We start from the raw sequence: 21,942 nt of genomic DNA on the forward strand, positions 1-21,942 counted from the left end.
GATGATGAGGTTTTTTTAGGAATCCATATGAATCTGATTTGGATTGATGGACATTGAATCATGAACAATATTTTGATTTTGTAATTGTCATGATTTTTTGATTTGCATTGGAATTGTGAACTTAGATGTATATGATATGGTCTATAATCTTATTGAATATTCAGTTATTTGATATTACTTATTTGAATTTGAATTTGAATATGTATTGGTGAAGTATCATACTATCAAATATTTTAATTTTGTGTATTTCTTTCATTTCTTTGCATGTACATTATATATATGTATATATATGCATCCACATCCAACCCCCACACCCACCCCCTGCCCAATTGTTTTCTGCGCATCTGCACACCCAATTCTTGCATCTGCATTTGGATCCATACCTAAATTGGTAAACCAAAAATGTTTCCCAGATAACTGTCTGTGAAACATGTATCTTGTCAGCACACCATCCACATCTGTGAAAAAGACTTTGGAATATAGAAAATTAAAACCTAACCCTGAAAGCAACATAATATCTTATACACCAGGTTTGACAAAAGAATGATTAATCTGAGAAGTCAAAAAACTGGAAAGTAGGCTTCTGTAGGAATTGAAAAGCCCAGACCGAGTCAGAGGAATCTGCTTGTCCCAAAAACCCACATACAGCTGGAATTGCTTTTCAAATTCAAATTTGGTAAAGAGGCTCACAAGAGTGCTTACAACCTTCCATTCCATAATGAAACAAAATTCTGACTACTCTTGAGAACACTTGCAACTGAAATGCTTTGATCATAAAAAAAAATTAAATCTAACCATTAAAACAACTCGTAATCATAAGCTATCAGGCGTGGCAAATTTGATTCATCTGAGAATTCAAAAATATTGGAAAGTTAGCTTCTGCAGGAATTAAAAAGCCCAGACCAATTGGAGAAGTCTGGCTGGCTAAAATATTTATATCCACCTGGAGTTGCTTCAAAAATTCAAATTTGTTAGAAAGCTCACAAGAATGCTTACAACTTTCCGGTCCATAATTAAACAATATTCTGATCAGTCTTTGAGAACACTTACAACTTGGAAGAGTTTTTTGGAGCTTAAGTTTTAGAGGATGTTTTCTTGACATTTTTGGAGTTGGTCACTCGTTAAATCACATTTTATATGATTCATGGACAAACTGTAGAATGTTCTCTAGTTTGGTGTAATGTCCCTAAGTTGTGAGGACCCAAAAAATTTTTAGAGGATGTATTCTTGACATTGTTGGAGTTGATTGCTCTCTAAAATTACATTTTTTAATATTCATGGACAAACTGTAGTCTGTTCTCTAGTTTGGGTGTAATGTCCCCAAATTATGAGTACCCAAAATTTGCCCTAAATTACAATTTTTTAAAACTAAAGCAAGTAGAGTTGAGGGATACATTTTTGCTTTGATAGAGAACCTGAACAAGTTAGGGATCACTTATAATCATAATTGGAAATTCTTGAGTTGGAAATAAACATATCTTGAAAATGCAGATCAAATAAATAATTTTTTTGAATTAATTTTAAAAATGACTCAACCATGAATTGATAAGGTAAAATGACTTGATTGTAATGTCGCCTTCAGATATTAATCCAATTCCTTTTACTTTCCTTTGTTTGTCAAATAGTTCGTACACATAAATTGCATAATTAATTTAATCATGGAATCCCGGATGTAGTAATCTATAGAATATCGTAATAACTTTTCTGTTTGAGGGTATCTATCATACACTTTTAGTGCATATGTGGTGAACTACATTGAATACTCCCAACATTCATCTTGTTGAAGAATCATATATTGGAACTTTCTTTCACTATGGTAACAACTGACATAATATGAATCCAAGGTTTTTAAATACACAAGTTCTATACTTCACTAATCTTAGTTGTTGTTGCTTGAGAATTGAGGAATTTTGGTAATAATTCCATCCATTCGTTGCTATGTCTCTATTAGCTTATTTACTAAATATCTCAAAGTTTTGACACTACTTCTCTTAAGTGTCCCAACTTTCATTCAATCCTCAAAGCTTATTAATGAATGTGTTATGATGTTGAAATGATCTTGAATGATAATCTACATTCTTAGCTCAACAGTGAGAGAAGTATGAAATTATGAATTCTGAGTATTATATTGGTTGACGTCTATGTAATGGCTCAGACAAATCTACAGAATTCATTATCGTTGATTCATAATATGGATCATATTAGATATCTCCTCCTAATATTAGATATGGCTCGATTCCTGGTCTAGGATCTATGCATCCAAGCCTAGGATAACCATAATTTAAGGTTCAACCAGTAATGGATATATCAGAGAGAGTGAAGGAATAATAATATTATGTCTTTGCTTCTTTCAAACATCACTTCTCTCTATACTGATTGTTCTTCCAGATTTTGAGATCTTGAGTCTTAATACTCATGATATGATGGGGTCACTGATTCTTTGCAAAATGATGGTTCCTGTATCAGCTTCCGTCAACTTCTAAGTCTTTTGTTGGCCTTAGTGTCCTGTGTTTTTATATGGTATCTCTGTGAAGTTACATCAATGGCCCTGTGCACACGTATCACTCTCTTTTCTTCCCAAGATATAATTTGCTTCCAGAATGTTGGTGTGATTGATTTAAAACCTGTAGATAGTCTTCTTGACGGTAAGGTGTGTCACATGTTTCTTATCTTATGCAACAATAAAATAATCTGTAGTGCCTTCTTTCTCCCCCATTGTCCATATATTTGTATTAGCTATACCAGCTTCAAATGAATGTATGCGACCTTTCATTTAGTTGCTTGAATGGTTGTTAATCAAAATATGAGATTATTATTATTTTATTTAAAATATCCTTTGTATATTTATATTAAGATAATGAATACTGAATGTGCATATATATAATATGTCAAATGATATTTATTTAGTCAAAAACTCTATTCAGTATCTATTATGACTTTTTAATTGCATATATATTATTATAATTTCTAATTAGTATAATTGTTTATAATATAGTTGATTTATCTTTATAAGATTATAATTTTATTATCAATATTTAATTATAATTATATTTTTCTAACCTATATTTCATATCTAATTTGTAATTATATTATTATTCATTTATTTAATTATATATTTTAATATTTTATATTTATTTATTGAATTTAACCTTTTAGATAGGGGACATCACATTGATGAGGTGCCCCAAAGACGGTTTTACCAAACCTAGGTCCAATGACAGTTATACCCTCCCTGACCTGAGTTGGAAATAAACATATATTGTTTTAAAATGACTCAACCATAGAATTGATAAGGTAGAATAACTTGATGAGGTGCCTCAAAGACGGTTATACCAACCCTAGGCCAAACAACAGTTATACCCCTCTTGGCCTCATGTGAACCCTGCCATACATATGAGGTGGCGTACCTAATGTAGTGTCCTATCACCGCTTTCCTCCAACTTGCCACTCCTATCTTGCTTCAATGATTGAACACCCATTTACCATGATAGCAATGATATGGAACATTCACAATAGGGTGCTCCAAAAGTCCCTTCTTCCTTTGCCCAAAGGCAATCCCCCTTTGCCCCCTTTTGGCTCCATGGGACTCCCCAGTGACATAACATGAGGTAGTATGCTTAGAAGGGTACCTCATCACAGTATTCCCTTTTGTGATCCTCTCATTTGCCTTAGCATGGCTAGTTACAGCAGACAGAGAACATACATGATATTTCACACAAATTCTATGTGACAACATTCACGAGTCAGTAGTGAAATGCATATTCGATCACAGGTATGCAGATGTGTATAAGTCTATATATCTACATGCAAGCTGTCACATACTATTATTTTAATATGAAATGTATACACAATTCAAATAGAGAAGAGCCATCAAAGAATTTATTAGGCAATTTGTGTGCCATGCGATACTAGAGCCAAGGATCGCCGATCTGAGTTATTATTATTATAATCTACTGTTCTTAATATCCTTGCACCCCTCTTCCGATGATTTGGACGTCATTTTATATGTTGGGCATTTTTAGAGTCATGTCTTATGTCTTTCTATCGTAGTGTCTCCTTACAACACGCCATCACACTTTTCTGTAACTTACTTCCTCAAATTTGCTAATGTTTGTTGCTTTATGATAATTGCTTATTATCATTGTCTATGAAATTAAGATAAACATGATTCCTTTGACCTCTGACTTCTTTATTTTCTGAGTGGTAGTAATTGATTTCTCAACCAGATTGGGTCTGTATACGTATGATGCTGCTTACTAGTTTCTTGAATTACTAAGATAAGTTGCTCCAGATAACTTCATCTTTTTAAATAGTTAGTTTATCGCTGCTGCCTTCCCATATGGATCAGTGCTGCTAATAGACTCTTTATGATGGTTTGTCTCCTTATCTGAATCAATATTGTAATTGATGTTTATTAAACATTGTTGGCAATGAAATAGTCACTGATTATAGTTTGCACTTGCATATTGCTCGATTAATAGTTGATAATAAAATCTTGCTTGATAATGTGAAACAGCTGCCAACCATATTGATAGTCGACTAGTTGTCTTCACTCCAAATTGATATTACATAATAATATAGGTTGCTGCTCAGGATTCCATTGATGCTGTGATCCCAACCATACATTGCTAGTTGATAGTCTTTGTTGGGACTAAAAATTGCATGGTTCATTTTGAGTTGCATATTGAAAATTTTGAGAACTAAAGCCCTATAAACGCTTTTAAATGCATTTGTACCTAGCTGTACCTTTGAGCCCCATGAGGTGTTTAATGTTTCTAACACCTTCCATTCAGCCTATCCACTCATTTCATGAAGTTAAATTGACATTCCGAGCCATTTCGTGAAGTCCTTTTTTGAGTAATTTACAAATTTGCATCTTCACCTAAGTGTTAAACAGTGATAGGAGGCTGTGTTTGTCATTGAATATCTCACACCCAGAAATGTTTCATGACTTGCCACTTTGGGAGTGTCTAGTGTCCATACCAGAGAGCCTATGTTTCAGATTTTTAGTCGTTTCAAGTCCATTTGACTAGGTTTCGAATCCCTCAAAGTTGGTCATTTCTCAATGTCATGCTGATGCACATTGTTCATAATTTTGGTAAGCCTTGTTTGACGTGCTATAATTTTGACCCAGTTGACCGAAATGAGAAATTTCCTTTTGCGTTGCAGTGTAGATGTCAGAGACTTGTTATGTTTCAAGTTTCAGCTTATGATGAATCCATTTGATCAGTTCTCAAATGTGATTCCAAACGCTATTTCTAAAGTTTTACTGGTGTCAGCATTTGCAGATCGTTTGGTACCCTTGTTTGTGATGTTATATCTTAAAATCCATGATAGGTAAGATCTAATGGATTGTACCGTCGTGTTGTCCTCTGAAAATACTTTAAGTGTGCCAAGTTTCACATCTTGACGAATCCGTTTGCATACTTTTCTAGGTCAATTCCATTTGCAAAAATCGCTTTTATGCCATTGTTTCAATCTGTAAAATCCGAATAGCCATTTTGACCGCTTGCCAAATGCGTCCAGTTATTCATCATGAGCCCAAATCCTAGATCCTTACTCTCCTCGTGACAGTGAACTAACACCTTAGTTTTCGTCTTCCCAAGTGTCAGTTTACTCAGTTTTCAAAGCCAAATCCGAACCCAATTTCTTGTTTTCTGACATGTTTTCTTGCAGGTAGTTCTGAGAGGTCAACTTTGACAGTCAATATCTTTTGACCCTGGATTCATCATGAGACGAGATTGAACAAGATGCAAGAATGTGGAACAAAGAGTCAATGGGTCAGTTTTCAGAGCCCGGTCAGAGGTTTGGATCAGTTTTTAAGGCCAGTCAAAAGACCTCCTGATGCAAAAGTGATAATTTACAGATCAGTGGTAAAATGGGTTTCAGTTGATTGATCAATGGTCGAACTTGGTTCTAATCAGTATGATGGGTTCGATGGATCAATTTAAAGATTCAGGCGTTTGAAAACGAATTTTTTTTTAGCTGGACCTGCTCTGGGGCCCGACTAATTTCATTAGATAAATGACAACTTGAGAGGTTCAAGTTTTTTTAATTGGGAATATGAATAGAGCAAAGAATCTGATTGATGTACTCTACTTGGATGGAATTGAACTTTGTGATTGGGGATATAGTTTCTTGATGGTGTAAGTGACATTTAATTGGCACACACATTATTTGAAAATTGATACATAAAGTTTAAAATTATAATGGGTGACAGGTTTGTTTGTTCAACTCTAGTGGAGTTGAACATTAAAACTGGAGTAATCCGCATGGGAGAAAGCCGCTCACAACAAAGGGGCAAGGAAGCCCATGCTAGGGAGGCAACATATAAATCAGGATTTAGAAGAGCAGACCCACGTAAGACTGGAAGAGCAACTCCATGCATAAAAAAAGCAGCAGGGAGATTGAAGGAAGAAGCCGCCAAGTTTGAAGATTCACGCCAAAGCTAACATCAAAATAGAGGTTACCTGCAGCAAAGCTCACGTTACATGTAGGCAATGGAGAGCAGATCAGCATTAAGAAAGAACATGCCAAGTTTGAAGACAAAGCTGCCTATGCATTTGCCTTATCCTTGAAGATCTTCATAAAAAGGGGAGAGTCACATGTACAGTGGCAGGGGAACTTGAATTCATGCATTAATAAGAGGGAGCCGGCCAAATAGACCCGCAGTCAATCAGAGAGGAGCTCCCACGTCTGATGTAAAAAACGAAGACCCCATGTGGACAAGGAAGCTGCTGGAAGACCAAATTCTCCATGCTAAAATAAGCACATCCACAGAAGCCCATGTTATGACTAGGGAATCAACGACATGTGGAAACAAACTTGTGCAAATAAAAGGGGGTCCAATGTGCTGAATGAAAGGGAAACACCCTGCAGCCCACGTCTCTTAAAAGGAAGACGCCACGCCTATTAGCAACACTTCACACAAAAGAAAGGCAGAGAGCTTACGACATTAAAAACAAGTTCCACACCCATTTTAAAGGGAGACCCATAAATTGAAAACACAGGTATAAAAGGAGTTAGCGGCATCCAATCAAAGCCGCAAATCAACAAAAGGGAGAAGCCCTTTTAAGGCATGTGAAAATATAAAAGGAGCCAATACAGATGAAACAGGAGGCTCAGTGTTTGAGAAGCAGAAAGGCCATCCACTAAAAGAAAATTGCAGTCATAAGGGAGAAAATAACATAAAGGCAATATCTCACATGGGCTAGGGAAAGAAGATTTCAATAGTTTAAATACAAATCCTTACCCTATGAGTAATGTCTTAAGAAAGAGCCTTTTTGAAAGGCAAAGATTGAGCTCATGGTGGAGCCCGCCCATCGATGACATCAGCTGGAGGGTGAGGTAACCGGATTTTGAATGAACTAGTGAGCACGATGATTTGGCGATGTTTCACAGATTTCGACACGTGGCAAGATGGGCGGTGGGCGCAAGCTCGCAAGATCAAGATGCACGAAGTTTACAAAGTGCGGGAATGTGAGATTTCGACACGTGGCAGTGGGTCCCGCGTGTGGTGAGGTGGCATTCCAAAGTAGTCTCATGCGGGAATTGCCCAGATCGTGACATGTCACGATCCGACGGACAGTGCACGCCTGCATCACAGAGATGCTCACGGGTTAAAAAATGTGGGGATGTGGAAAATAAACACGTGTCAGCGGGTCTTGGTGGCACTGACATGGTGGATGATGTAGATCGAGTAGCCAATAGACAATGCGATGTGGCACTTGGTCAAACCGGGTTTGACCCGAATTCAAAGGGTGGGAAAATTTGAAAGCAATAAAAAATAATTATTTTCAATTATTTTTTGACAAGCATTTGCAGCGTCAGTGAGTTTTAGAATCAAAAAGGTCATTTTGCTAAAGTTCAGACATTAGAACATTTTAAATTTTTGAAATTTAAAATATCAAAGTTGCATGCCTGAGTGTTCTACCAGAGGGGGACATTTTCACACTGAGATTTAGGAGGTTTCTGAGAGGCTAACATAGTGATAATATATATCGCCGGAATCGTGAGAAGACGAACTTTCCGATTATGGAGTTCGTTTTCACACAGGAATTCATTTGTTCAAGTTATAGCCAGAAACGTGAAATTTGGGGCCTTCTCAGTGGAATGTGTTAAAATTCAAAATGCAGTTACAGGATCAGTAACAGACATTGAAAATGTAGTTAAGGTCAAATTTGGTCACCCATACTCAGTAAAAACTCAAATGTTACTAGCATTTTCATGAAGTTTTCAGATATTTTTGGTGACTCAACAAGTTTTCATCATTCAGAAGTAGATATTTTGTAGATTAGTAATAGAAGATTGATGAAAACAAAATCAGATCAAAGGGGAGAGAGATTAGAAAGAGTCTTTTTCATTGCTAAGGAGGGAATTTCAAGTGGATAGATGTCAGACATAGAACAGATTTGGGAATTCTTTCTTTCCTATATCATTCTCATTCTTTCTCATTGTAAGGGTTCCAGTCTTTGGACAAAACCTACTCACTGCTGAGATACCAGGTTTTGGTTCCAGTTTTTGATGTGTTCCCATGACTGTGACATCATTCCTTCAGCATAATTCTCTTGTATGAATAGCAATAGGAAAGATAATACAGCTAGTTCTGACATGTTAGGTGTTTTCATGCATTTGATTGTGTTGTTTCAAAGAAATGAATGCAAATGAGCAAGCATTTTATTAGTTTCATTTTGATTCTCGTCTCCTGTCTTAGTAGTCTGTAGTCTTATGTGGTCTTGGAACAAAGAACTAAGATCCATTTGCATCCCTTTAAGTTTGTATGTCAGATATGTTTTGTTGTTGGAACAAAGGGCCAAGTAAATGCTTGATGTGTTTGATAGGGTTGCTGGTTATTTGAGAAGGATATTTCATGAGAATGAGGTCTTAATGAACACCGATGTCTGAATCACAAAGTGATAGGATAGATCTGATGTCTTGGTGTATGAATTATGTCATAGATAACACAGATGTATGTATTTGACTCATGAAATTGCCCAATGGTTAAGGCACTGATCAGTTATAGGATCACTTGTTCATGTTGCTGCATATTTGGGATTATGCTGATAATCAACATCAATAATCAATTGAATTTCCCTTTCATGTTGAAGAGCTGAAAAGGATACCCTCACTCAGCTTGTGAATTTCATAGATTTGCATTTTGCTATCGTAGATCTATGTCATTACATGAGTTTTTAGGATAAATAAGGGTTAAATCTTCTTTGAATAGATTCAGGGATATGTTTTTTGCACTGGTAAGATATTGATTGAATCTAAGGTCCACCCGCCTAGGTTTTGCAGAGCCTGAAGTGAAGAAGGGTCAAGCCTTATAGTTGGCCTGGTGTCTGAAATAGTATGTTGAAGATGGGAGTTAGCTGCCCCTAGATGTACCATATTCTCATCAGGGTAATTGGAAACCAGTAATGTTTTCAAACACCAACAGTCTCTATTTGACAAGTGAAAGATTTCTACTTGAGAGTCTATTCTTGACAGCACCAGTTTCACTCATCGTAGACTTCAGATTATCCTAAATGACATAATTGTCTTGATAGTATTGATGATGTCTATTTGTTATGGGGCATCGATGGCCCTTATGATAATGTTTGGTTTGTTCAATCTCAGTAGATATTTATGTTCGACTCTGGGAAATATTCTCTGCACCACATTATTCATGGCAATCTCTAAGGAGTTGACTCACAATATGGTAATCTGAAGAAGTTTCTGTTTTCCATATACCTGTTTTCCTTGTTGCTTTTGGATTATCCTTGTTTACGTGACTGTTATTACATCCTTGGGACTCTGTTCCATATGTGCTTGTCATGTATTGGATGGGAATAAGTATATTGTTTATTGTTTCTCTAAGACTCTGAATGGGGATATGACAGAAATTGTGAAGTCTCACTACTGCATGACAATTTCTAATCAGAGATCTTTGAATCGGTAAGGGCCAGAACATTGGGGAATTTCAAGCATAGATTTTAGTTTTACATATTTCTGAGTTCAATTTTTCAATTCTGGCGTCAGCAATCCATTGCAAACAATGAATGTTCACCTACAGTTATTATTATTAGGTAGTTGACACGATTCAGTGTCTTTGTATAAAGGTGGTGAAAAGCCCAAGGTAGTGAATGCATTCACCTTTTACTCACCTTCAGTGTCAAATGCTTAAAGGTGCTTTAGTGCTAGGTAGATCTCCTTCTCACATGGTTTTTACCAATTTAAATTAGAAATAATAATATATTGACTATTCATCAATGCTACCTTGATATGACAAAAACTGCGTGGGTCAAAACCCACAAAAACAAAACATAAAAAACAATATTAGTATATGTGGTGGGGCTGAGCTGGCTAGTGCAAGCAAGATGAGGGACCATTTATTATATCCTGGAACACCCTGACCAATTGTTTCTGTTTCTATTTCTTGTTTCTGGTAGCATAGTTAGGCACTAATGATATAATAATAAATATTGATAGCATAAGATAATACACCATTTTAAAATTTCTGTTAACTTTCTGCCACTGCAAACACTGAACACTGCAATCTCACTTTTCAAGCCTTCCACATGTAATGTATTAGTGGGATGTGATGATGTATTGCATTTTCGAGACTGTGGTATTGGTAGTTGCACGAGAATGTTGAGAATTTTGCCAGTTTCCTATATGTTGACTATTTGCTTTTGTATTGAAGATAACGGGTTGCAGAGTTGGTGAGGGTGATTTGACTCGGGTCTTGGGGCTTAGCAAAAAGAACTTGGCACAGATTCCACAAACTGGAAAACTCAAGAAGTTCAGACATCTTTAAGGATTTAACCTTAGAGACACTAACACCATCAAATAGAAGCTAATTTTATCACATACACTAGTATACAATGATACATTGAATTGAATGGAAGGATTTTAATGATGTCCATGAGACCCAACAGTCTAAGGGACCATGGAATCACAGTCTTAAGCTAACTCCAAATTCTATTCCATGTCTGATCCCCTGCTTTGAATCTTGACAATCAAACTAGCAGTTTGGTTGATCTTATCCTCCTCGAATAAGCTGTGCATGCTGTCCGCCCTCACATAAGTATAAACAAAAAATGTAATTGAAGGAAATGGCATACTTAGATATATAAATATTGTCAAATGTGTACAAAACTCATGGTATATGAAATCCATGAGATCAAAAGTTCCAAACAAATATCAAAACAATAGAAGTTTATGCTCGGAGGAACTTGCATTTTTCTTGCAAAGGCATCTATTGTAGGTTCTAGAAGTAGCAGCTAAAATATTTTATTAATAGTGAATGTGCAGAGATTTGTAACAAGGAATATGTATTATCTAGATTTTTATGATTATGATTCCTCATTGGCCTATTACTTGCTTAGAGTTGTAGTTTGATGAGAGTTTGGACACAATATCAAGATAAGGTTGAGGGTAGCATCCCTTGCAGGGTCGGAGGGAGAGAGGGAGAGAGAGACTAGATCTTGGGGGAGAGAAGAGGGAGGGGGATAGAGGAAGAGTGGTAGGGCGAGAGGTCAGGGCTGATAAAGTGAGGGAGAGAGTGAGAGAATGCTGATAGGAACCTGCTGATTACTGAAATTTGACCACATTCTGAAAATTTATAAGATCTTCTAAAACCTAGAATCTGCATTACAACTCCTAAAGATTTGAAACCACTCGCAAAAATCCTTCTAATATTTACATGACATATTGAAATGTGACTTGAATATTTAATTTCATGTTATATTCTGTTGAATAGAATGAGGGTGATTGAAGACTAGATGGGTAGTTGAATATTTATTATGTTTTATGTACATCTTCTGGGTGCATTTCATAAACCAAAAAATGTGGGTCTGGCTGAGTCCAGGTGATGAGAATTGCCGTCAAGTTTGGTGAGTCCTTGCGAGTCCTGCTCAGACTAAGCTGAGTTTGAGTTTGAGTTCGTTACCTGGGATGTGCTGAGTCTGTGAGAGTCTCGGGACTATTTTGTATAGATAGTTCCAATAGTGTTTCCATAGATGTGCATTTCAGAGGTCACTTGTATTGTTCTTTGGTTCGTTTCCTGAGCACTCTTACATGCATAGTGTGTTTGTTGTTTGTTGCACATTAATTACAAGTTCTCTCCACATTTTTTAACAAACAATATTTTCCAGGTGTTTGGAGGTAAGTCACAATCCATGTTGATTATTAATTACTGGATAGCCTCAGTTAGTCAACCATATTCGATATGCCATAGATGCAGTGTTAAATTTTTATATCATCAAACAGTACCAAATATTGGGTTGACTAAATATGTTCTATCATGACAGGACAAAGCTACAACAGGTAAACAGGGTCTTGGCATTCGTGACCAGCCCAAGAAAATTGCAGGTGCCCATTGGAAAGGACAAAAGGTGTCTTTTGATTCAGATGATGATAAAGAGGAAGGTTCTGCTGATGATAGTGATGCAAAACAGACTGTTGCGAAGAACAGTAGTTTGAAACGTAAAAGGAATGTTGACCTTACAGACAATAAAGCAGTTCTTCAAAATACCATATCTACTAATGAGGACAACTGTAGAAAAGAAGCAGATATAGCTTCAGAGCCCAAGCTTAAGTTGAAGAGAATATGCAAGCAACTGCTTCGGGAGGTAAGACACTGTGTGTATGAATGTTCAAAACTAATGGAACATATTTTCTTGTTGGCTGATAACTTTATGGTTCAGAATGATTAATACAACAATATTTTTGACTTAAGGCACCAGGCCAATCAATGAAGATCAAAAACTTGAAGAAGGGTGTTGAGGTCTACTCAAGTTTGTTCTTTTCAGAGTTTTCTTGTAGCCGTGATGCTGTTTCATATTTGACAAGAAAGGTTTGAGATAGGGCTTTCATGTCTTCCTTTTTATAATATTCTATATGTATTAGAAAAACTGAACTTTTCCATTATACATTCCAATTTCTGGTTGTTGACTAAGTTTAATGGATATTATTGCAGCTTGAGAAAACCTCAAAATTTGTTATTGATGGGAAAAATGTCGCTCTTTCAAAGTGCAGTTGAGATATTGCTCTTCTGCTGCCAGTGGCATATTGTTGAGACATTGCTCTTCTGCTGCCAGTGACATATTTATCCTAAATTCTTTACCATCATGCACAGATGTTTATGGGTTTCCCATTTGTTTCAGTTGAGCTCTCTATTTTTCCAACGTGCTATCTGTATAATGCGGGAAGCAATTCTTCCCTAGATTTTGCCATTTTCTTTATAGAATGATTTGTTTTTTGAGTATCTTGAAACTAATTAATTTCTCTAGTATATTAGCCTTTGTGTCTTGTAATGTAGTGTAACAGCATCATACTATCTAAATGAAAATTGAGAAATAAATTTGTCCCCTTTTTAACATCCTGCTCTCTATGCTGAGGCCTACATATAAAACAAGAGCAAGATCAAATGGATATATCATTACTGGAGCTTTTGAATAGGTTGAAATTTGTAGTATTTTCATTCTTATGGATGAAGATGCAATTATCTGTTAAACAATTACCCTACACAACTTTGAGCTTGGACAACTTAGTTAACAGTATACAATCAAATGTAACACAAGGAGAAAACGAGCAATTGATGATGTGTGGGAGCAATGGCTATGATAATGCAAGTTATTATGCAGTTTTAACTTTTAATTATTGGGGCAGATCACGTTACCTTTGCTGATAAACATTTTCCACCACGAGAGATGTATGAACAGTACAGGGCTCAAGGGCTGTGCAAAAGCCCATCAAGATGGAAGAAGGAACATTTTAGAGGTAGTTTAAGGAATGGGATCAATGCTGGTTATTGTGGTCATAAATGGGTTGATGTTGGCTCCATTGTATTCTAATTCTATATTTTTCATTTTTTGTTTGTTAATGTAGTGTTATTCATTCTTGGTGAACTATGTTTAATTGCAAATATATTACCATGTAGAATGACATAAAATGTATAGCATCATGATCAGATGATTAGGTGCATTTAAAAATTAGAAATTGAGGTGGTCATAAATGGATCAAACTTGATCAACTGTATTCTAATTTTACAGTACATGGGCTAATGTTGTTGTGTATGCATCTATGGGGCAAACTATATCCAATTGCATATAGAATAGAACCGGATGATTAGCCTCGTGTGAAAATCAGCTGTGTAGGAAACTTAAACATGTAGACATTTTTGTACTATCCCGATAATGGTTGCTGGAAATTTTATGGTTATTTGGCAAAGAGGTATTGATGCAGGCGGTATTGCTTGAAGTCAGATTTGACAAATATACAAAAACTAGTGTTTCAGACATGATAGATAAGAAGCAGCTGGAAGCACCCTTTAGGTCAGACGTGGTAGTGGCAAACTCTCTGATAAACTTAATCAACGTTTAGATTGCTAGTATAATCACATGAGCTTGTTTGGCTCATGTAAACAACATTATATAGAGGATAACTATAATATGTGGAAATATGTTTATTTGATCTTTTGAAGTGATGAACCCTTAGGTGTGCATTTACAAATTTGGCAACTGAGGTTCTTGTCAATATATGTGAGTACTTGCTAACCAAAATATTTAACTGAGATACATTAGATGAACGTTATCCCAATTATGATGTGTGAAAATTCGTACAAAGCATGTCAAAGTGGCTTTTTGCTTATCATGGTTTTATCTATTGAATTAGTTTTGTATACAAATGTTGAACTTGTCATCAAGCTAATGCCTAGGGTATTGTTACAAAAACAACACTTAGAGAGATGGCATGTATGGTTGTAGTGAGATTAGGAACGCACTGCATGTTTACTCTTGGCATGTAATTGAACTAATGGTTTTTTTTTGGGGGAGAAGGTAGATTGCATAATACCTTTAGTCAACTATTTTAATATGAGGTGGTTAGGTTGAAGGACATTTTTTAGATGCTATTTCTCTTTTGTGTTTACATTTGATTTGTGCTGCATTTTTCTATCTTTAGCCAACAATCCTCAATAACCAATAGAAGTAGCAAGGTGACATAATTAAATAGCTAACATGATGTTCCACACTCAATCTATGTGTGAAGGTATTTGACCTATTTAGCGTCACTTCGCTATCTTTCATGATTGCATGTTATTATTTTAGGCTTTGCTTTTAGATGAAAACATGTTTCGGTTCTCATTTAGGTTGAGCTTAAGTATGTAGATTCAAGTTGTATGGTAAAGGATAACTTAATGTCAATTTTGTATTGGTAATTTGCATGCAAAAAGGTAATTTTGATTGTGACAAATGGTTATTTAAGGGGTTTGATCGTGGATTAAAAGCATTGATAATATGTCAATTGTTTTTTTTTCAAAAATATTAGACTCGAGATTAGTTGTGGTGTGGTTATTGTCATTTAGTTTTACTCTTTTATATTTTCTTTGTCAATTGTAAATGTCCACACTTTTGTAAAGCTATGCAATATCTAGAGAAGATTATTGATGTCAACTCTAAACTATTATTCCTTTCCTTGTTTATCCTTACCTCATTAATAGGGAAAGGGTAGTATAGATTCTGAGAGAATTTTTGTATGAATGAAGCATGCAAAATAATATTTTCTCATGTTGTTTGTGTGTGTGTGTGGGCGTACACACGTATTTGTGGGTAAAGGTACAATCAACTGTTAGATTTTTATAAAGAAAAAGGTTAACAAAACTGAAATTACTCAACTTTAGTAACATTAAAATGGTAATTTTGTTCAGAATTTAAAAATTAAGTATATTGATAAAATATGTAGAAATGAATAAGTATCTGATTATTATTTTCAATTGCTGAAAAATGCTAATAAACAAGATTCTAGTTCCTACTGAAAAAATATATGTAACTAAACATTTTTTTCTCGTAATTTTTAAATATGTTATAGATGACATATGTAACCAATGCTTGAAGAAACAAAAAATGATTTTTGACCTATATTTTCTCTTTTATAACATTTCAAATTCTCACTTAAAATTGATAGTTTTCATCTCACAATAATTTTCATAGCAAATATATCTAAATCCAAAAAAAAATATACATTCTCGAAAAGGACTTTCTCCTCTAATAAACAACAAATTTCTAAAGATTTCTTGATATGATTTACTATTTTTTCCTTTCTCCACCTACTTGTCATATCTTTCAATTACCATTGATTATGTCTAATTAAAACACTATAAAATCAATGAGGATATTGTTGACTATGATCTCTACAAAAGGGTATTCTTGTATTTTTTTAAAGAATATCATAAAAAATAGAAGTTATTGAAACATAATTTTTTTGAAATAAATTTATTTTTGTAAACATTGGACCTAAAGTGGTGTAAAACATACATTTAATAGATATTTCTAATATAAATTGAATATAGAAAAACCAAAATTATTTTTAAATTTGATATATCACTTATATTTAGTTCTTGAAACTTGATATATAAATTTGGTTTTAACATTTTAACTTAATGGTAAACAAGTTATTCACTTTTATACAATACTGAATCTCTTTTATAGTCAGCTATTAATATGTTTTCTGTTTTACACTTCAAAATAATATCTAAGATTAGGTATCACTCATAGGTGTTAAAAAAATTGCACCATTATCTATGTGACAAGACTTGCCAACTACAATGTTTTAATTTGATTATATGCATGTGCAAATATTTAAGATAATTTTTATTGGTGTATTTATTTATTTAGATGGATTAATATTTTTGATTAAGTGAAAGAAGGTTTTGAAGGGACCTTGAAACCCTTTAGAAGGTAGATTTTGGAGGGAGTTGCAACCCAACTCTAAAGGTTTCCAAGACTCCTCACTCAATCAGAATGGAGTAAAGACGAGACGTGGCATAGCCAAAACATGCCAAATAGGGCTAAAGTGTTGCAAGAGAAGAATAAAATGCAAGAAAGACCAACATGCAACTCGATTAAACTAACAAAAGTTATGTTTTACCTGTATGAGAATGGTCATATCCAGCATGGCTTGAGATGGTTTTGAATGAGAATAAAGGGTTATATCAAACATGGCTTGAGAGGATTTTAATTTTTTACTCTTAACTGTGATCCATCCATATTCCACCGTAGTAGTAACACTTTTCTAGGAAGTAGAATCCAACATTAAAGAACACCCTCCTTGGGATGAAAGATCAACAAAAATACCTAAGATAGGGTCAACATGTACCAGAGGGACATTAACAATAATCTGAAATGCAAAAGGAATTGAGATAGTTCCAACAAGAATCTGAGAAATAGGACTAGTAACAAGCAAGGGGAAGAGGTAGCTGCTATGACCCAAAGACTAGAGGGGCCTGAAGCCAGTAGTTGCAACAAGATTAGAGCCAGTAGCTAGAACAACGTCAAAATCAGAAGAGCCAACAACATCACTTGTACTAGCACATTGAGGATGACAACCATCTTTGATTGAAGAAACTTGTGGAACTACTTGTTAATTTTTTTCTTTCAAATAAAGTAATGTTCAACAGAAGCACATTTCTACCAAGATGCCAATCTTTTCTTTTTCTCTATCTCATGCTCAATAGAAACATGCCCAAATTTTAAACATTTACGACACTTGAATGAGATGCCTTCATAATCAAGCAACTGAATACAATAACCCAAAGAAGACTCAATAGAAATCTCAATAGGGAGTCCCATGGAGACATCCACATCAACCAATATCCTTGCAAAAGTGGAATGAAAAATATCAAAAGATTGTTTATCCAACAATATTTTTTTTCCCCAAAGCTTCCTCCATATCCTCTGACAAGGAGTTTGTCCAAAGATGGAGAGGGAGGTTAGGGAGCCTAACCCAAATAGGAATCATAGTGAACTTAGAAGAGGGGTTGGTTAAAATCTACATGCCAGGGTTTAACCATCCATAGAAATTTATCCTCCCAACTAAAGAAATTCTCACATAAAATCTTTGCTCTATCCAAATCATTATTGAACTTTGTCATAAAATAGTCCTTAGCCATAAGATGCATATGTACCACACATGGCAAGAGAGGCTCCTAGTGTTCATAAATCCATCCATGTAGTTGAGGTAGGCTAGGCTAGAAACCTCAAAAATATCAAATTAGACCATGACTCCGGATGATATAAGAATTATGAACAACCTACTTAATTGTATCAATAGATAGATGGAGGGCAAGGGGCTTATAGATTGAGATTGGATTCCTTTGTAGCAAAGACTTCTCAAAAATAGCTGTAAGGCCCTCAGAGGGAGTCAACCTTGGAAGGGAAGAAGATCTTCAATTAGCAATAGAGGATGACACATGCAAGGGGCAAGAGGCATCCCAAAAAATTGATGACACCCCCTAACCAACCAAGGAGGGCAAAGAAAGCCCAATGCCAATAGGGAGACATGTGCTATAGATGAAGGGGCAAACAAATCATTGGCCATTGGGACATTAGATGTAGCCACACAAGATTGCCCAAAAATTAGGTTTAGGATGGTAGCAGAGACAATACCCACAAGAGCTATTGCAACGTGAGCCCCTTGGAAACCTTAGTGGGGAAAAAATGAGTGAGTGGTTACTTTGAAATAAACATGATTATTGGATTAATGTTGAATATTATTCCATTTTATTAAATTGAACATGTATGAATGTGGTAATGATTAACTTAGACTAACTATATATGCATATACACAAACATGTATATGCAGGTCATTGAACTGATTAAATGTGTGCTCATAATCAACTACAATCTCATAACAAACTATTCTAAAGTTGCAGATTGCCTAGTTAGTCAACTGTTCACTCAAAATGAACTACAAACTCATAACAAGGCATTTTGACGATGCACATTGTTGAATTACTCAATTGCTTGCTCAAAATCAACTATAATCTCATAACAATCCATTCATAGGTTGTTGATCACCGAATCGGTCAACTATTTGCTACTAAAGTATGAATGTAGTCCAATGCAAACAATTCTTTTAATTTCAGATTTGATTTTGATGCATAATATAGATATGGGTCACTTCTAATCAATCTGCCAATTCTTTCAAACTAAAATTGCTAGATGATTCATAAGAAATAAATTTGATTTAGAAAAAGGGGATTTCAGATGGTAAGAATTCAATTTAAAGGAATTCAAATGCATCAAGATCTAACTTACACATGTAAACATAAACATATGGTGTTATCTTCAAATTGGACAAAAGTAATTAGAGCAATCAAGTTTATAATCTTAATACCTCTCTAGAAGTTTGAGTCTATTAGATGCTTAAAATACCTTTCCACTTCTTCACCATTATTATAAACAAGAATGGGTAGAGTTGGTCCCCTTGTATTAATGTATTAGTAGGCTAATGAACTCCAATATTGATTTATTAATCAAAATTGAGTATTGGGGGATAGAAACGAAAGACTTAATATATATCCAACCATTGAAACCAAAATTTTCATGACAACCAATAAGACTTGGGCTTAGCTAACGTCAAGCTTGATTAACATACCTCTTAATCTTTCTGAGTGGTTGGAACATATCCTTTATGAAGTAACAATTATCCTATTCATTCTTTCTCTACCTAGAGGTAAAATATTCTAGTCCTTCAAGAGGCTCTTGTCCAAAATCAATTTTAGTCTATTTGTGAAAGTGTCTATAATCTTGTGATAGTCTTACATATGAAATCAACTTATTGTTTGCAAAGGTACCATAATCTATTTTTTGTGGAATTAAAGAAATCATTATATTATTAATATCTCCAATATATATTTTCTCCTCCTTAAGTCTTTGACCATTTCCCAAATATCATTCACAACAAACCTCCAATAAGGCCTAAAGATCTTAGTTAGGAACCTATTAGGGCTTGGAGTTTTTTTGGATGCAATTAAAATGTTTTAATTAAGTAAAAACAAGTTTTGAAAGGACTTGAAACCTTGTACAAAGGGACAAGAAAGATATAACAATGAAGGATCTTAATAAAACTGTGGAACACCACCCAACAAACTAGAGGGACACACCATAGTTCCCAACAAGAGGGATAACAACCTAGAAAGCCAAAGACCATCAAGATTTACATTTTGGTCCAGTCTTTCAAAAATGTAAAGACATATCAAATGAAGGTTTGGAGGATTTGACTTTTTTCCTTTAACTAATGTCCATCCATCCTTCACATTCCTAGCAGCCATCTGCCAATCCAAAGAACTAGGACAAGCCACAGAAAAAGGGGTAGCCCCACTACCAACCCCCAAAACCCTTGTAGAAGAAAAATGGACCTCTATACCCACATCAACAGGAGATAAAACAACTAAATTAGCACCAACAACAATATTCTGGACAAAGTCAATAGCAAAAGAAAGGACAACGACAACATTCTGAATCAAATCTGTCATAGGGACAACATTCGTATCATCAAAGAAAACAACATAATCCTCAACCAAAGAAATATCATTATGAGAAGAGCTATCCACCCCATCCTCATCCTTGGGATACATTTTGAACCGTACAGTGATCATCTAAAACCCCCAATCACCAAGAAGGTGATTTCTTTGATCTAACCTTGTCAAAGAAGCATTGCACATCAAGATGGCTGATCTTATGAAATTTTATACATCTAAAGGGAATACCCTCATAATCAAGAAGCTAGATCCAAGAACCATTTGAATAAGCCAACTTAATCTTTTTAGGGAGTCCCTTGGAGACATCAACCTCCACATGAATGCGAGCATACATTGTCTTATACACAGTAGAAGACTTCGAATCAACCAACTTGAAGTCCCCAATGGCCTCCCCCATAGCCTCCAAGACTCAATCCTACCAAAAGTGAAGGGGAAGATTCAACAATCTTACCCATAGAGGTATCTTATTAAAAGATTCAATAGTTGGATCAAAATCCTGATATCAAGGTTTGGCCATTAAGGAGAATCTCTCCTCCCAAGAGAAACGACGAGACAAGGTGTAATTTCTATTTGTAGCATTTGCAAATTACACAATTAAAAAACCCCTTGCCATAGGGTAAATCTGAACTAAATCTGAAATGATTGGTTCCCGATATTTGAAAATCCAAACATGCAAATCTAAAAGCGAGGACCAAAAACCCCTAAAACAAAAAATAGCAGCGGTAGAAGAGTAATCCTCCACATATTTGGAAATCTCATTAATAGACTCTGAATCTAGATGAATCACAAGCGAGTTACTTACAGAGACAGGCACAGCCAAACAGAGTCCCCTTCTCACAATAGAACCACCAAGTCTTGCCTCATAAGCAACCACATCCGCATAAAAAATTGTAGAACTCCCCACAGCAACCTGAGACCCAATGTAAGCTATCTGAGACGTCCCAGATGAACCAACTACCGGGAGAAACAACATAAACAAGGAGCCTCCCACGAGTAGCATGAGGACGTTGAGAATCCGCAATAGCAATAGGAAGACTCACTTGGGCGGGAGCAACTGGAGTGGGAAATGCAACAGGGATCCAAGCTGCAACAAAAGGACAAAAAGTTTCCACAGTAGCAACCCGAGAACAATGAGCATCTACTGCAGCAGCCAGAGGACGATGAGCGTGAGAATTGATAGTTTGAAAAGCAGCATGGGCAGAAGCAGGAGCGGGAGCCACCGGAGAAAAATCTGGAGCGAAGCCAATGCAATTGAAATGTTTCATGTCATATTTCTTCCTACTTGAAGGCATCCATTAACATGTGATTATCTTCTTCGCTCCTACATTTGAGAATCACAAGAAAGATTGTTCCATGTCAATCACCCACAAACCATGATTGATCACTAATATTAAGCTAAGAAATTAAAATACCTTATTTGAAATGATATTCCCATCTTTCAAGACTAGTCCATTAGATACCCATGCTTCCTCAATCCTATTTTTGTGAGACTTCTAAAGCATGGAATAATTTGTGTTAGCATCACATGCTTTAACTCAATCCTCTTGAGCTTTGTTACAGTGATAAATCTTGTCCCTAACAACAAGTCCCAAGTTCCTCTCTTTTAATTCTCTCTTTGTGATAATCAAACAAGAGCA

General features: G+C 35.4%; 1 protein-coding gene across 4 annotated transcripts in view; it reads left to right on the forward strand.

Annotated features, from left to right (window-relative positions):
- LOC149577495 (D111/G-patch domain-containing protein) overlaps positions 1 to 13,363 on the forward strand; it is a 44,994-nt gene extending 31,631 nt beyond the window's left edge. For all 4 annotated transcript variants that reach the window (XM_089824093.1, XM_089824096.1, XM_089824102.1 and 1 more), the window contains exons 9-11: positions 12,294 to 12,614; positions 12,722 to 12,838; positions 12,962 to 13,363. In XM_089824093.1, the coding sequence (XP_089680219.1) occupies positions 12,294 to 12,614; positions 12,722 to 12,838; positions 12,962 to 13,024 (501 nt within the window). In that variant the 3' untranslated portion in view covers positions 13,025 to 13,363. The remainder of the gene's footprint in view (positions 1 to 12,293; positions 12,615 to 12,721; positions 12,839 to 12,961) is intronic.
- The last annotated feature ends 8,579 nt before the right edge of the window (positions 13,364 to 21,942 follow it).

This window comes from Cupressus sempervirens, chromosome 1, assembly GCF_028749045.1.
Source record: "Cupressus sempervirens isolate cs-2001-9-10 chromosome 1, ASM2874904v1, whole genome shotgun sequence".
In the NCBI taxonomy this organism is placed as follows: Eukaryota; Viridiplantae; Streptophyta; class Pinopsida; order Cupressales; family Cupressaceae; genus Cupressus; species Cupressus sempervirens.